The sequence below is a fragment of the Heloderma suspectum genome, chromosome 3 (assembly GCF_057233095.1).
Source record: "Heloderma suspectum isolate Gila_16-S chromosome 3, 16-S_ref, whole genome shotgun sequence".
In the NCBI taxonomy this organism is placed as follows: Eukaryota; Metazoa; Chordata; class Lepidosauria; order Squamata; family Helodermatidae; genus Heloderma; species Heloderma suspectum.
Window position 1 is genome coordinate 130343291 of NC_139460.1, and position 17586 is coordinate 130360876.

At 42.1% G+C, this 17586-nt stretch overlaps 1 protein-coding gene across 1 annotated transcript; it reads left to right on the top strand.

The window, feature by feature from the left end:
• Positions 1 to 1522: 1522 nt before the first annotated feature.
• LOC146350231 (F-box only protein 36-like) lies at positions 1523 to 16773 on the top strand. The gene is made up of 4 exons (XM_084844543.1): positions 1523 to 2049; positions 2710 to 2818; positions 15874 to 16046; positions 16331 to 16773. Exons 1-4 carry the CDS (start codon positions 1954 to 1956, stop codon positions 16493 to 16495), a joined length of 543 nt encoding a protein of 180 aa, XP_084700669.1. The 5' UTR covers positions 1523 to 1953; the 3' UTR covers positions 16496 to 16773.
• The last annotated feature ends 813 nt before the right edge of the window (positions 16774 to 17586 follow it).

Sequence of the window (17586 nt, forward strand, 5' to 3'; positions counted from 1 at the left end):
TTGATTGCTGACCTCTAGTGGCTGATGACTTAAAAGAAGTAGTACAAAATTAGAGCTGAAGTATGAAACATCCTGATTTGTTTTGGAGGAAATGGATACACCAGCAAAGAAAATACTATTCGCTGTTCTTAGATGAAGGATTAAAAGGAATGAATTTTTGTGTCTGTGCAAAAGAACGGATCAATGACCTTGGCATGAGAGTCAGTGACTGGGTAGACACAACATGATAACCCATAGTCAAGAGGGTTAGTTCACAACCCAGCAACAAACCATGAGTACTCTGCATGGGTTGTCTGTGGTTAACAAACTATGGTTTGTTATTGCAGCTGGGTGCAGACAACATGACAAGCCGTATTTCAAGAACAACCCATAGTTCAACAACAGCCCACACTTAACCCATACGCAACCTTGAGTGTGAGTTATTGTGTTGTGTGAACCCAGTCATTGTCTCCAGTATATTCATTATCTTTTAAGAAGCTCAGGTAAAATCAGAAGATACACTACACTAATATAATACCTGTGCTACAAAAGGAGTGTGTGTGCACACATAAGCACTTCATTAGACACAAGGGGGGCAATCTTAAATTGCACTGCTGTTGTTTGTTTACAGGCTGTGATGCATTTAATAACCTGCGGTTGAGCACAGTACATAAGAAATCTTATTTCTCACTAAAGTGGTCATCTTCAACCTGCTGCCCTCCGAATGCATTGGACTATAACTCCCATCATCCCCAGCCAGCATGTTTGGGAAGCCTGGCTCTAAAGAATGTAGAACGAGAAATATTTCTAATCCTAGGTACAAACAGTGCAGAGGTAAACTGTTAGGGCATGATCCAGCCAAGGTTAAGCATGTTGAGCTTCCACTGATTTCAGTAGGAAGGATTGAGCATGCGCTTAATTCTTTTACTGAAGTCAGTTGGGCATGCAACCCAATCCTGAGGATGTTTATCTGGAAGGAAGCCCTTCTGAGTTCAGTAGAGATTGATCTCAAATAATTGTGCATAGGATTCCACCCTTAAATGTGCTTAGTTTTGGCTGGATCACGCCTAAGCATCTTGCTATTTTGTCCTTTGGCTGTTTTGTTTTCTGCTCCTATCCTGATTTCATCTTTTGAAGAGCCAGAAAAAAAGAGTTTAAAAACTCAGAAAAAAGTATGAAAAGTAACCCCTTCTGATTGAAATACTATTGTGTGGTGTCAAGTGAAGGAAGACATCTCTAGATTTTTTTCTGGTGCCAGCTGAAGAGATTTCTTTAATGAGCACTGATGGTCAGTTGATGTTTCCAGAGGTAGGTGAAAGTGCTTGCCTGAAGGCTTTTAATGGCTGGTGACTACTGTGTACTAGCCTTATGATGTTTGCTTGGATGGGGGCTGAAAGACCAAGTCTGGCCATGAGAATGTAGCCAGTGAAGGACACAGAAGTTTGAGTTTTTCTGGTCAGTTGTGAGGCTTCGGGGATGGGTGGGGATGCTGCTGCTTTAAAAATGAATGTCTGTCTCCATGCTTGCTTGCTTGATCTCCTAGGCTCACCTTATAAACATATAAACAGAGATCTGTAAAAGAGCCATATATTTTCAAGCACGCTCTCCTTCCAAAGAAATTGGCATTTTAACTGATATCTCTAGAAATTCCTACCACTCCCCAAAGTGTGAAACATGCTTTGAAATCAATGGGACTTAACTTCGAACAAAACAAAGCTATGCATAGGATCAGGCTGTCAGTGGTTTATTTTTTATTTTTTTTTACTATTGACCAAATGACAATGCAAACATCGCACACCTGAGCCCTCCCTTAGTAAAGAGAGTGAACTTAGGAATGCAAACAGTAGCCAGCCCTGTATTTATGGAGCACGTGGAGTCGACTGAGTTCAACCCTCATAGAGTCCATGGAAACAACCTTGGGAGCCTGCGATTTCAATTGCAAGCTACAAGCAAGCAGTCCAAAGCAAAATCAAAATGACCTCCCTGCTGCAGGAGAAACTCTGTGAAGTTCACACTCAGGCACCTCCTCCCAGCAAAGACTTCCATCACTTGACTATCACAAAGCATGAGGTAACATGGCATCCATCTCTTGTTTATCCCCAGGTTAGAAGGTTTGTTGAATGTTTGCTGAAGAAAGTGCAGAGATGTGAGGAAGCTACACCTATTGAATTTTGACACCTGTCATGCAGCTGTTAAAGGCACAGAGTCAGGGGGGGGGGGGGGAAGCTGGCAATTCCAGGCTTGCTTGTTCAAGCAATCCTGGACTGGTTTGCAAAATTTTCCCACCTGCTACTATGCTTATACACCTGTTAGGGAACACAGATAAATGGTGGCAACCCTACCACACTCTGCTTCTCTTTCTGTAAGCAATGTAATACATTGCCACACAAATCTAGGTTGTAACCCAAATCCCTGGTTTTCTGCTTCACGTTAGACTGAGGGTGCTTCCAGACGAGGCTTTGAAAGTGCCATCACTCTGCCTCATTTATGGAATGTTATGGTGGGTCCAGCTGTCATTGTCTTCAACTTGTAACCCTCCTGTGTTTTCCTCCTGCTGTTTCCATCTTTTCTCTTACCATAGATAATCTGTTAAGAAATAAAAGACAATAGCTGCACAGTGCCTTCTCATTGGTAGCTCTAGGAGCCCTCTGCCTGGAAGCACCCTGACTAGACTGGTGGGGAAACAAAATAGGAAATAATGCCCACCCCAACTTATTCTTATTGCTTTAGGTTATCTGGAAGTCATGGAGAATTTCGTTTCGACCTAATCAAGAAAGATTTTTCCCAAGAGAAGTGAAGAAACTCCATAAAGATTTTCTCTTGGATGAACAATTACACAGCAAGTATTGAGTGGGCAAAGAAATAATGCAGTTTTATAATTTTTTAAAATAATTATACCTTTGCCCAGTGGTCCTGTGTCTTAATTTAGAAGTAAACCCTACTGAGTTCAGTGGGACTTACTCCCTAGTAACACACTGATGTGTTTACTTGGAAGTAAGTTGCAGAAAGTTGAAGAGGATTTACTCCCAATGAAGCATGCATCAAATTGTGGCCTTAGAGTTAATATTCTATAATCCTACGTGCACTTCTTTGAGCAGAAGTGAGATTAAACTCAGTGTGGCTTATTTCCGAGTAAAAATTCTGGGCTCTATGTCTTCATTCTCTTTTCTAATACATAATCTTTGGCTGTGATTCTAAGCCAGGGGCAGGGAACCTCTTTCTGTCTGAGGACCAAATTCAATTTTGGAGAAGCTCTTGGGGAGGGGCACATTCCACTAGTAGGTGGGGCAATAGGGGCAGGGCAAAAGCAAAAGGGCTGGCACCAAAATGTATAAAAAAACCCTGGCCTACTGTAGCTTAAAAGCTCCTACTGCCAGTAACTAAGCCTTGGGAGAGGCATTTCAACGTTTTAGAATGCAGGAAAAATTGAACAAAAGCTCCACAATTGGTTGTTGGGGGAAAGGGATGAGGCTGGGGGAAGGGGGTGTAGCTATCTGGGGAACCCCAGTGGACCAGATTTGGCTCCTGGGCCTGAGGTTCCCCTCTCTTGTTCTAAGCACATGTAAATAATTGGAACTTATTCCATTCAACTTACAATGGAGCTTAATCAGCAATATAACAAGAAAAGCCAGAAAGAAGGGTGTGCAGGAAGACAGTGACCTGGGGGGTCCCTCCACCAGTGATTTACTCCGAGCCAGTAGCGTGCTGAGGTTTTTAAGGATACATGACATTGTGGCCATCCAGCAGCCACCCCGGAGCTTATCAGGGAAAAACCAGATTTCCTGAGACTGCTTAAAGTCCCATTCTTATCCTTAAGTTGGGTTCTCCCAGGTATAGTTGTTGCATGCCCCAACCACTGCATTTATCTCCGGTAGGCTAGCCCTGCTCACGGGTGTGCCTTTCACCATGACCCCGGTCAAGGGCTGTTTCCTTCCATTGTGCTCAATGAGGCTTGCCCTCTCAATGACCACAAAAATAACAGAGAAACCCCTCAATTGATAAGGCACATATCAAAGCCCAATTCCTTAAATGTGATTAAGCGTGATCTCGAGGCTTGGATTCATTGCCTTAGGACATAACTCCTTCACAGCTTCCTTACAGAAATCCTGTGCATTCAAATGGGGGCTGGTTTCAGTCTCTTTCCCACAACAAACCCATTACTGTCTCCTCAGAAGTAACTCTTATTGTGGTCAATGAGGTCCTGTGGGTTAAAATGGGGGCTGGTTTCTGTCTTTGTGTTCCCCTGCCCTTTCCCAGCAGAAGCATATGTGTGTCTCCTCAGAAGTAACTCCCGTTGTGCTCAATGAGGCTTGCACCTGAAATGCAGGTGCATCTGGACTTTCAGGGGAAAGCAGAAAGGGGGGGAAGCCTCTCTTATTGGTTGAGCAGCCCCTGCCAGTCAGTTGACATTCACTCCCACCCGCACCTGCACCAGGAAGTATGTTCTGTGAAGCGATTTTTACAGCTGCGGAAAATCTCCTCGTGGAACCCTGCTCACAGCAAAGCCGATTCCTTTTAAAAAAATCTGGTACTCCTCCATTAGCTTCTCCTCCTGTTGTCATGGAAACACGGCCCAGGTTTGTGTGATCAGGGAAGGAAAATAAATGACTGTGGCTTATTTTCCTGCTCCGTGTATGCTGGTCATGAGCTACCTAATGTCCATAATTACCCTCACAGGGCTTGGGTTGTTGTGACATCCAAACCTGGTGGAGGGGGTGGTTTCCTTGTTGTTGTTACTTGGTTTGTTCTAGGCTTGCAGGGTGGTTTGTAAACCACCCTCGCCAGGTTTGGATGTCACAATAACCCGTGCCCAGCAAGGGTATTATGGAAATTAGGTGGCTCACAACTGGCATGTGTGGGGTGGGAAAATAAACCATGGTGATTTATGGGCCTTCCCTGACTGTGCAAACCCACCCAGTGTAGTGAAAGTTATGGGACAATGAAGTTAGTTATAGTTGGCATCACGTGCCAGAACTTAATGGCTGAGATCAGGGCTTAATTTGAGCCAAGGAAGAGCTCATAGCTCAGGGTTGGAGACTTTTGCTTCGTGTGCATAAGGTCCCAGATTCAGTCCTTGGATTTTTCAGTTAAAAGGATCATGTAGAACAGGGATGGGTGACCTCCCCCCACCCAAGTTCTCCCAATGCATTTGTACATTAAACTCAATACAATTGGTTTTTTTAAAAAAATATTGCTGTTCCCGGGCTGCTATTAGGAGCATGGAAACAGCAATCTTGGCTGACAACAGGGAGTGGGGTGAAGTTAAAGTTACACTCCCCCCCCCAATGCTTCTGATGCAGCCAAAATCACTAGTAGCATTGGCCATGCTGGTTTGGGCTTATCCAAGTTGTAATCCAAAACATCTGGATAATTTTCAGAGGGCAGCCATGTTAGTTTGTTGCAGCAAAAACAACAAAGGAGTCTTGTGGCATCCTAAAGACTAACACAGTTATTCTGGCATGAGCTTTGATGGGCACCAGATTGGCTATCCCTCATCTACAGAAAGCAATAGGATAGCTAGGTTACTGCTGTGGTCAAGAGGAAAGACAGTATATTATATAGTTGTTTGTTTATGGCTCAATGTTCCAAACGCCAGATCCCAAATGTTCAGAGTTGGCTAAAAACATAGAGTTGGATCCAGTGAAAAATGAGCAGAAAGGGCTGTGAAACATGGTATTTCCATCCCTCCTCTCCTGGCACCCCTCCCAGTCCTCCCCAAAGTGTTTTCTGTGGGTCACTGGACTGGTGTAGTGGCTAGAGTGAGCCAGCGTGGTGTAGTGGCTAGAGTGTTGGATTGGGAGTCAGGAGATCGGGGTTCTAGTCCCCACTCAGCCATGGAAGCTCACTGGGTGACTTTGGGCCAGTCACAGACTCGCAGCCCAACCTACCTCACAGGGTTGTTGTTGTGAGGCTAAAATGGAGAGGAGGAGGACCATGTATGCCGCCTTGGGTTCCTTCAGGAGGTGAAAAGGCGGGATATAAATGAAATAAATAAACAAACAAACAAATAGGGGGCTGAGGGGGCAGGCAGGATCCTAAAAAACGTCTGCTCCACTCTCAAGAGGTGCCTCTGACTGAATTATTGGGATTCTCCTTCCTGCTCAACCCCCATCCCATGCCACAGTCTCCACATTCCACAGGTTTCCGTAACCCAAAGAAGATATTTTCCATGGGGCTCAGAACTGCTGGGGGGAGAAGGGAATGCAAAATTCACGTTCTGACAAGCCTCTTTTTCACACATTCCTCTGGATACAACCAATAATGTGGAAAGAGGCATGAATATATTCTAGGAGATCCTGACTATTATGGAATTAGCTCAAAACCTAGGATCTTTCCAGACTATCTCCTTTTCATCATTTTAGGGCACAATCCTATGCATATTTAGACAGAGAGAGAAAACCTACAACTCCCAGCATTCCCCAGCCAGCATGGCTGGCTGGGGAATGCTGGGAGTTGTAGGCCTTTTCTCTGCCTAAACATGCATAGGATTGCACCCTTAATGGTGGTATTTATATTTGGGTTTTTTTTAATGCTTTTACTTTTCTTCTGGGGATGGAAAAGTGAAGGTACAAATTACATTATAAATAAATCTTGCCTAAACTAGATGAATATCGGATGTTTTATGGAACTAAATTAGATAGATGGGAAACAATTGAGTGTCTGCACAGGATTCTCAATATGGAAACAGTAAAATAACTCTATTCACTAAAATACAGGAGTACAGAAATGCACACTAGTTAACCATACTCAGCCAATAGCAACAGTTAAATGGTTTTAAGCAAGAGTAAATTGAAGTTACCAAGGAAATATGTAATTAGCATCAAACTTACATAAAAACCTATTTTTCCCACACCAGGGTACACTATTGATGGGCCCAAGACTGTTTAGAGAATATAGATCCATTGAAATTATAGCGTTGGAACAAACATAAGATGTTCCATTGTGTTTTTGTTCAGTCGTTCAGTCGTGTCCGACTCTTCGTGACCCCATGGACCATAGCACGCCAGGCCTTCCTGTCCTGCGCTCTCTCCCGGAGTGTGCTCAAGTTCATATTCATTGCATCGGTGATGCTATCTAGCCATCTCATCCTCTGCTGTCCCCTTCTCCTTTTGCCTTCAGTCTTTCCCAGCATCAGGGTCTTTTCCAGAGAGTTTTCTCTTCGCATTAGGTGACCAAAATATTTGAGCTTCAGCTTCTGTATCTGTCCTTACAATGAGCAGTCAGGATTGATTTCCTTTAGGATGGACTGATTTGACCTCCTTGCAGTCCAGGGGACTCATAAGAGTCTTCTCCAGCACCACAGTTCTTCCATTGTGTAGAGGCATTTAAAGAAACTGCTAATTCCTTGTCAGTGTATAGGAATTGTAAAAAGCTACCCAATTTCAATGAAAATCTACCCCAGGCTAAATGACATCATCCCCTCTCAGCAGATGTATGTCTGACAAAGGGGTTTTGCAGACATGGTCACAAGGAGAATGACATCAAGACCTGCAACTACTTGCTTATTTCCTTGCCTTTCTGTCTCCTGACAAAGAACATCTTGTTGCAATATCCTGAATATGTTAACTACCAAGGTCACCTTTACCTCCCAAATTTCTCCAAAATAGAAATGCAGTACAACAGAATGCAGAGATCAAGAAAAGCAGGAAGCTTCTAGTGAATTATTAAAATAGAAAGAACCCTCAGCTTGCCTATGAGGCAGGCTATCCACATCAAGCTGTATCAATTCCCATATAATGAATTGGAGTGAAGCCTTGTTGTACATGATAATCTCTCCGCTCTTCTTTGGGGAGTGGGGAGGAGGTGAGCCACTGAAGACAGGGAGCACAGTTCTGAAGTGGAAAATGGGGGGGTGGGGAGGTAGAAATGCTTTGATGGATGAACTGATTTAATCATAAGAGTAATTCATAGAATAGTAGGAATCGTAGAATAGTAGGGTTGGAAGGGGCCTACAAGGCCATCAAGTCCAACTCCCAGTTCCGAGAACTTAAATGAATGAGGACCAATTCTAACTGGTGAGAGCAGATTTTATTAATTGCGAGGAACATGTCCTAAATGGTATAATGAGGTTTTTCATTCAAATCTTGCTGCCGGTTCTGATAACCTCCTCTAATGTAATATACTTTTAGGGGCAGTTGCCTTGTCAGTGGTGTAGCTAGGGCTGGACCTTGGGTCCCACGGCTTAGCTCCTTCCCATGACCACCCAGAAAATGGCAATTGATGAGGGCATCAGAGTAGTAGAAGCAAACTCCCTTTTATTCCTGTAGCACTATGATTTAAGTGTGCTTAAAATGTACAATTGCACATGTTCCGAGTACTTTTCCCTCCAGGATTGGCAAACATTCTAACATATAAGGAATAATGAAGAGTTTGTCAGGCGTGGAATGACTGTTGAAGGGGAAGAGAGATGTTAGTTGTGTGCTTCACAACTGAAGTAATACACAAGGCTCTCTAAAGGGGGGGTCCATAACACCATCAAGTCCAAGACTAAAATGACCTAGCTGCACCACTGCATGCCCTGCCGAGGCAGCTGTGTAAAGGCTGTTGCAGCATACCAAACTCTGAACAAATCTGTTTCCCTCATGCTCTCAAAAAGTGACGCTTGCCAGCAATGTGTGCAAAATGGCAGTCCGTGCAAAGTTGTATGAGTGGTATTCCCCCACTTCGCACAACCACTGTATAGCATGGACACCTGCAGCTGAAAATTAAGAAGGAAAAAAAGAGAACAGTGGAGAAGTTGTCTTGAAATGGCATGGCATGGGCAGGTGGGAGAGGAAATCTTTAAGAGGAGCAGTTCACACAACCCCACAGAACCAAGGGAACTGCAGTTCCCTCACAATGGAAGCACTTGCTGGGCCATCGATACCTATGAACTCTGCAGTGTCATGCAGTCCCTACAACAGCCTTCTGTGCTGGCTGGGGATGATGGGAGTTGTAGCCAAACACATCTGGAGGGTGCCAGATTGCGGAAGGCTGCCTTATAAAATAACTGCAACATCTGGAAGTTAAACACATGGATGTTTGATGGAAAAGGGAAAGAAAAAGAAATTATCAACATAACCTTTCCTTCTAACAGTTCATGGCAATTGTTTATTGAGATGGTCATCTGCCATTTCCTTCAGTATATCATAAAGGAATCGATATTGAGGTTTCAGAAACAGTTAAATACATATTCAGTTTAATTGATCAGCTAAAATTCTTTCATCAGTGGACAGCCCTTATTTGAATAGGTCCAGACTTCACCCTGTGACATACTGTGGGCCATAAGCACAGCTAAGATAGAAACTGTTCTAAAGGTTAAACCACACGCTACATTAAATACATAGCATGGAGCTAATCTTCACTTCTTTTTTTACCTCAAAAGAGAGTGTGCGGGGCCCCAATCCAGACTGTGATTGGTGGATGCTGGGAGGTTCAAATCTTTCTGCCCAGCCACTCCCCCACTCTCTAAATTTGATCACCTGCGGGGGGACTAAAAAAAAGAAAAGAAAAACTCTTCACTGGTACCAATGGAGTTTCTCACTCCCTTCCCTCCAGGAGGTGGTTTAGGGTAGTAGCCAATGTTAGTCCTACGTAGAGTAGACCCTTTGAAATGAATGGGACTTAAATTAGTCATGACTGACTTAAGTCTCATTCATTTCAATGGGTCTACTCTATGTAGGACTAACTGGATACTACTCTTGGAGGGAAAAGTGGCTGCGTGCCCATACCTGGAAGTCCCGATGTAGATCAGGAGCCTACATGCTTAGTTTGAGGTATAAACAAGGCGAGAATCAGGTGCACACTGCGTATTTATTGTAGTGTGTGGTTTAGCCCTAAGGAACGGTTATAATAATGACCTTCTGAGTGTACTGATGTTATTGGCATACCAGCATAAAATAACTTTCCTAAGGTAGTTACCATCTTCAGCCCTATGAGCATTGTTTTTTTTTTTTGGCAAGTTATTTCATAGAATAGTAGGGTTGGAAGGGGCCTATAAGATCATCGAGTCCAACCCCCTGCTCATTGCAGGAATCCAGGTCAGAGTATCCCTGACAAGTGGCTGTCCAGCTTCATCTTGAATGCCTCCAGTGTGGGAGAGCCCACCACCTCCCTAGGCAACTGGTTCCATTGTCATATTGCTCTAACAGTCAGGAAGTTTTTCCTGATGTTCAGCCGGAATCTGGCTTCCTGTCACTTGAGCTCATTATTCTGTGTCCTGCATTCTGGGATGATTGAGAAGAGATCCTGTCCTTCCTCTCTGTGACAACCTTTCAAGTACTTGAAGAGCACGATCATCTCTCCCCTCAGTCTTCTCTTCTCAAGGCTAAACATGCCCAGTTCTTTCAGTCTCTCCTCATAGGGCTTTGTTTCCAGTCCCCTGATCATCTTCATTGCCCTCCTCTGAACCCTCTCCAGTTTGTCTGCATCCTTCTTCAAGTGTGGTGCCCAGAACTGGGCACAGTACTCAAGATGAGGCCTAACCAGTGCTGAGTAGAGGGGAACTAGTACTTCACAGGATTTGGAAGCTATACTTCTATTAATGCAGCCCAAAAGAGCATTTGTCTTTTTTGCAGCCACATCACATTGTTGGCTCATATTCAGGTTGTGATCTACAACAATTCCAAGATCCTTCTTGCTTGTAGTATTGCTGAACCAAGGTTCCCCCATCTTGTAACTGTAGATTTGGTTTCTTTTTCCTAGGTGCAGAACTTGGCCTTTATCCCTATTAAATTTCATTCTGTTGTTTTCTGCCCAGCACTCCAGCCTATCAAGATCACTTTGAATTTTGTTTCTGTCTTCTGGATTTCTACACATCTATTATTCATTTTTGATATCCTGACATTTCCTATGTCCCCCTCCCCTCTTTTGGGGAAATGCACAATGCATGTGGCCCTTTTGTGTAATTTGCAAATCTAGGTTTTCACTCTTACCTTAGTTGCTTATGAAGCTGCAAAAAGAAATTACATTCTGTATATTAGCAAGTCTTGTTTCTTCCAGGGAAACACTTGACACTAATGGAGTGCAGTGCCAAGCAAGCAGTTAATTCACTGCACATGGTTAGTTTAATTTATTTCTGTCCCCTTTATTTTTAAGGCATTCATTCATTCATGGTGTAGAATTAGCTGTTTGTTCTAGTTATGTACTTAATGAATAGTGTTAGACCACATGGTGTGGTCGCTATGGAGAAATCTATTCATCATTCTAAATACCTTAAGTACACATAGCAAGCCCTCTTGTCTTTCTGATAAATATGATAATTATACCTCGAGCCAATTTTATTTATATTTGGAAACTAAAAAGTGTTCAGAGTGCAGAGGGCTTTAGTGTATGCATTGCACATGTGAACAAGAAATGCTTTGTACATAATTGGTCAATGAAAACAATGCCCCTTTCATATGACATGCCTGGGCAATTTGGAATTAGTCTTCTCCTCAGCAATTATCATGGCAATTTGCCCTTTACTTTGTGCAAAACCATCCAGTCATAGTATGGTAATGTAATTCACTGGGGTGGCTTTACTTTGCTTGTGAAATGTCTGAGTATTAGCAGCTGGGGGAAGCAGAACCCTTTTATTGGGTATTCACATGATCATATTTTCCACCACAATTTGATGTTTTGCAATTTGTAATATTGTGGTGACACATCTGATAGAATTGCCAAATGTGTTGTGTTCTGCCTTGTCCATTGATCTTATGGTCCACAGCAGAGGCCTCATTGGGAGTGATCTTCCCTCTGAAGCTATGTTGTTATGCTCTTCAGCCCTACCAGTAGTTCAGGAAATGTGTATTATTTCAAAGAGGTGTATATATTCCTGTTACAGCTTCACTGTAATGGAGCCTTCCCCAGCCTAGTGCCCTCTAGATGTTTTAGACTTCAGCTCCCATCAGCCTGGCCAATGGTCAGGAACATTGGGAGTTGAAGTCCAAAACATCTGGAGGGCACCAGGTTTGGGGAGGCTGCTGTAATGCCTCTCTTGAGAGCACAAGTTAAACTTAAGGCATAACCTCAGTAGATTTAAACTAGTTTAAGCCATTCTCTTTTCCCGTAGTTTTTGGTGGGAGAGGGGGGCTAGGGATATAGAGAATCCTTAGTAGTTGACTGAAGTGATATAAAGCCAGTTAGTTTGTAGTACAATAAGGGCCTTAAGCAACACTTTTTTTTTATGAATGTGGCCATATGCATTTATAATAAATAAAATAAATGAAACAGTAGGATGTTCCTAGCTGTATATTCAGTCTACAGACTGTGATGGCTCTTCTTCGTGGTCTCTATGCATCACACATATGGGCTGCACACCTGCGTGGAGCCTCGATCTGGGAAACTTCTATTGCTGAGGAGTTTTGGTGAGAACCCTTCCCCCAGTGTCCCAGTGGACACGTCTCTAGTGGGTTCCCACTTACGCCCTCAGTTCTCTTTTGACCACTATTGTGGTAGCCTCGTGAGGGAACTTCTGCACTCAAGTAGTACTGAGAGCATTTTTTTGTCAAAAAGCTGAGATTTTATTCTTTCTTCTTCTCCCTTTCAAAGTTATTTCCTTCTTTCACGTTTATTTTCTTTGTTTTGTTTATCATGATCTCGCAATCTCCCTCACAGGTGTATGACCCTTAGGGCCCCCTTTTGCAAATGCAACCATTGTGGGGCTAGACTACCGCCCTCCAACAGGCATTTGTTGTGCCTTTTTAAAAATGTTCTTAGAGCGACAAACAGTAAATAAAAAATCTAAACATAAAACAAAGCTATATAATTAAATCAAAGTAAATGCTTAAATCAACAAGTGAAAAGCAGCACAAATGACTATATTTATTTCAATTAATACAACACATGAAACATGAGAGCAATCACATAGGACTAAAGCACTAACATAAACCGAATCTTTTTCAATACATCAGTTTCAACTGAATTAAAATTTAAAAAACATGAACAGTGCAATCTTATAGATGTCTATTGCAAAGTAAGTCCCATTGACTGCAATGGGACTTACTCCCAGGTAAGTGTATAGGATTGCAGCCTAAGACAATAAAATCTTAGAAAGCCTAGAAAAATATAGAAGTCTTTACTTGACTCCAAAAAGACGTCAGTCCTACTAATTTCTCACTTGATAATCTTTACATCATACTCTTCCAGTTCAGGCACTCATCAAATTCTCTCTCTAAAAATCTGGTCCTAAACACTATGAAGAATGACCCTTCTATTGCTAGAGTGTCTCTCCACCCCCCACCCCACCCCTCTCCTCCTGCATCTCCTATTACTTGTAACCCAGTATTCAGATCTAAGAACTTGACTACAAATGTGGCTGAAAGGCAATGCTGAACTTTCGTCCACTTGCTTTCACTGTAGCTGGGCTTCTGTGTATACTAGCTGTTTTCTCCTAAGAATAGTTATGTATATATCTTCTAGATTAAAGGGATCTGGAAGTGCTGGGAATGCATCCAAGATTTCAGTGTTAGTAGAGATAGGAAGCATGATTTCCTCCCTAGGATGTTTTGGTACAGTCTGATCCATGAACCCCCAATTTAACTCTCTTATAGTGCATCGGTTGTGGTTTTTCCCCACACATATGTGTTTTTGAGAGTTAAAGTGACTACTTATGGATTGCTAAAAAACAGGAAATGCATCACAAAATAGGACAAGATTTGCATAAAATTTGCAAATGCTGATTTGTGTGTATAGATGCAAATTCAGAAATCATACTATAATAATTTAAATGGAAGCACAATACTGGAAGATTGTGACTAGCTGATCTGTGTGCCTACTCAACCCTGCTGTCCAGGCGCAAAGTGTTGATGGGCAACCTCAAGACCCCTGCTTTCCCTTCTTATGGCTCTTCATATTTAAACCAAACTTGGACTGGACAGCCCTTCAAAACAGGACACCATATAGGACTGTCTGCTGAGTACATGTGCGGGGTATTTATGCATGAGTTGAATTTAATGCTGATTTTTTCCGGAAAAATAGAATGCTTAGCTATCTTTCTTGAAGTGTGAGTGTGTATGTATGTATGTATATGTGTGCGTATACATATATATACGTGTGTGTGTGTGCGCATGTGTGTATGAGTGTGTGCGTGTGTCTATCTATCCAGAAGTCATAAGCCTCTATTCTACATGTCGACACTGGCCACTGCTATGTGTTGAGTCCAGATTTTTGTTAGGAATAGTAGTTCAGGGACATGTCTTTTTTTGTTGTTGTTTGGCCTTCTTTCTGTAAGGAGGTAACAGCCCATTCCTGTCCATGTTTTCTAGGGGAGCAAGTCCCATTGAAATAAGTTGAACCTATTTTCAAGTATGTGAATTGCAGCCTAAAACTTGTATTTTTGGATTTCTGCTTTGTTAGGGACAGCATAATCCTATACATGTCTACTCAGAAGTAAGTCCAATGATTTTTCATGGGATTTAGTTCCAGTTAGGTGTATTACTGCCTTATTCACTCTCACTGAAGCATATCTAGTCTTCACATAAAGACTTCACTAGTCTTTTATAACTGTGCATCTTATACAACCACATGTTTATTTTAAAAGTTTATATTCTGCTTTTCTTTACAAATAAACTAAAAGCAGCTGTTATAAATGCTAAAAATAAAACATCAGCTACAAAGAAGAAAATAAAATCAGCAAACCCAAATAACAGTATAATAGCAGGAACAGGAGGGGGAACACCCCCCCACACACACACACACACAATAACCAGCAACACAGAAAAGAAAAAAATAACAGAAAATATACCAAATAACTTTAGCTTATTCTAAATGCCTTCCAACCAAGAAAGCCCAGTTTTCATGTGGCACTGAAGTCATACAGCGTCAGGGCTAGACTGGCATCCTGGGGGAGGCATTCCATAAAGTTGTCACCACCTAAAAGGCCCTGCTCCTGTTAGACCCCCACTAAACTTCAGTCAAGAGAATCAGGAGACGGACTTTAGATGTTGAACAAAGTGCACAAAGTCCAAAACCATTTAGAGTTTTATTAGTAAAAAACCAGAAAAGCAGCACCTTGAACTGAGTCTGGAAACAAGCAGGCAACCAGTACTGATCAAATCACTTTAGGATAATTAATACGTTTAAATTTTCCAGTCCTAGCCAGCGACCTGATGGTGACATTGTCCCAGTTAATACTTTTCAAGGACAGTCCAACACAGAGTATGGCAAGTCTGAAGGTGACTAAGTCATGATTGACACAGCTGGCACACCAACCAAAGCTGGCAGAAGCTACTCCAGTCCCCACCGCTACCTGCGTATCTAAATCAGGGCCAGATCAAGGAGTGCTAGATCAATCACTTTCAGACTGTGAAACTGATTCTTCAGGGGAATGCAAAGCAATCCACAAAAGACTGAATCCCCATCAGACATTCTCCCAACCAAAAAGACCTCCATCTTATCTGGCTTAAGTTTCAGTTTGTTGTTCCTCGCCTCCCCCCCCCCCCCCAATGTATCCAGTCCTTCATAGACATCAGGTAATGAAATAATTCAAATTATTATTAATAGAACAACAGTGCAATCCTAACACACCTGCACAAATGTAAGTGCTACTGAAATCAGTGGATCTTACTCCCAGGTAATTGAGTATAGAATTGCAGAGTAATTCTATTACTCTGTTTCCTGTTTTCCTTTAGTAAAGATTTCTGTTTGTCTCCTTTACCATTTTGCTTAGCAGAGTGCCTTTCTCCAAATGATTTATCCCTGGAGAAAGAAGCAGGCTAGTGCATCAAGTGAACTCAACAACTTATCATTGTTCCTCCCATTTGCCACTGCAACAATCTGTACGATGCACATGGTGTTATTATAGAGGATTGTTTTTCTGGGTACTTTGAGGATTTGCATTCATCAGTATAGTTTTAACACATTTTAAGTGGTGTTTTGTTTTTTCAATGCTTATATTTTAAATCTTCACTTCTGTGTATTTATTATTTTATTCAGAGCAAGTGCAAAGCATCTTTGGAAACAAAATACTAGACTATGTTCTCAACTTGTGTCAAGGACAGTATGATTTCCTAATTCGAATGCCTGAGAGTCTAATTATACACATCTTGTCATTTCTTAATACGGAGGATATTAGGCAGTTGTCAAAAACATGTAAAAGATTTCGGCAGGTAAGAATTCTCACAACTACTTCTCAGCAGGTATTGAGGCCTTAAAAGATAACAAAATTTGGTCTTCACTTTAAACTTTAAATGGAGTTTTATAGGAGTAGCACATACAACCAGTTACCAGCAGCAGTTACCATGTACAGCCAGAATAATATTAGTTCACAATTGCCTCAAAAGATGAAGATATAATGGTGTTAAGCTAATAATACTAAGCCAACAAATCTGTTTTGAATAAGATGAGAATATGGCCTCATGTTTTTTATGTTTTGCAAATATTTATCTTTCAGCTGTGTAACACTGAAGAATTTTGGGAAAGAATTAAAAGGTTGCAAGATAAATACACTCTTGATGTACAGACAGCCAAGTTTCCAGCTTACAAGAAGCCAGTGAATTTCAGCCGAAGACCAGGCTATCTCACACCAATGCAGAGAAGGCAGACCACATTCTTTTGAAACTGATTGCATATATGTGATTATCTTGCAAGAGTCTGCACCCCAATCCAGCCAAAACTGTCTTCTGTTGGCAGACTTGTTATTGTACAAGTGTACCAATCCAGTGCGCAGGGAACAAAAATCCTGCATCCAATGCTTGGGAGTACCATATGCAGAAGAAAATGTTGATGCTATGTAGTTTCTTGGGAGTGATATCAGAAATTCTTATTCCTAATAAAGAACACATAACTCACAATGCATAAGAGTTTGGGAATAATAAATACTTCATAGCATCTATGAGCTTTGGTTCTTTCTTCAGTACTTCTTTATATTGCAGAAGCACATGGCAATTCCTTCTTTCAGGTGCTTTTAAAGTAACCTCTTCTGAAAGCTGAAAGTGCTCTGGTGACTAGTGATTGAGGGCAAATTGCCTGTTGATTACTTTTCAAGCTTGTTAAGATTTAAAAATAATTATACTAGCTGTCCCAAAACCAGAGAAACACATAGGTGCTTATTTAGAAGAAATCATATGTAACAGTGTCAGTCCTTGCCAGCTGACTGCAGCTAGTATGCAATGGCTGCAATAAATCACTTGCCGATAATCTGCCAAGGCAGGCAAAGGAAGGCGGTTGCACAGAGCTGGGGTGTTTACCAGTTCAACAGAGAGGCTTCTGGGAGCCTCTCTGTCTTAAATGGACAGACTCACCTACATTCTTTCACATGAAGCCACCTTCGCTCTGCTAGGGTCAGCAGGACTTCACCCTCTGAATCCAATGAGGGGCTGTAGCAGGGCATTGATCATCATCAGGTGGTGAGGGGTCTTGAGCTACTTCTGTGCTAGTCCCTTCTCCTGGGTCTGGAACCTACCATTCCCCTTAGTCCTTGGAGGAACCCGAGGGAGGCATGACAAACAGTTGCATTACATGCAAAAAGTAGCCCCAGGTTGCAGGTGGAGAGGGGCATTTGAATGGCATTGTAATACACATTTCCATTTATACCCTACAGATGGGGGTTGGTTAGATGTTTTGCCTCCGGATATGCCTGCATCCAATCTGTATGTGCAGTTCCCAATGCATCATGAGAATACACTCAAAGTGGAAACTGACTTGTAT

Coding starts and splice junctions, on each gene's coding strand:
- LOC146350231 (XM_084844543.1), top strand. CDS start 1,954: ATGACCTCCCTGCTGCAGGAGAAACTCTGTGAAGTTCACACTCAGGCA. Junction 2,819..15,873: donor CTTGGATGAACAATTACACA/GCAAGTATTGAG, acceptor TATTTTATTCAG/AGCAAGTGCAAAGCATCTTT. Junction 16,047..16,330: donor CATGTAAAAGATTTCGGCAG/GTAAGAATTCTC, acceptor TTTATCTTTCAG/CTGTGTAACACTGAAGAATT.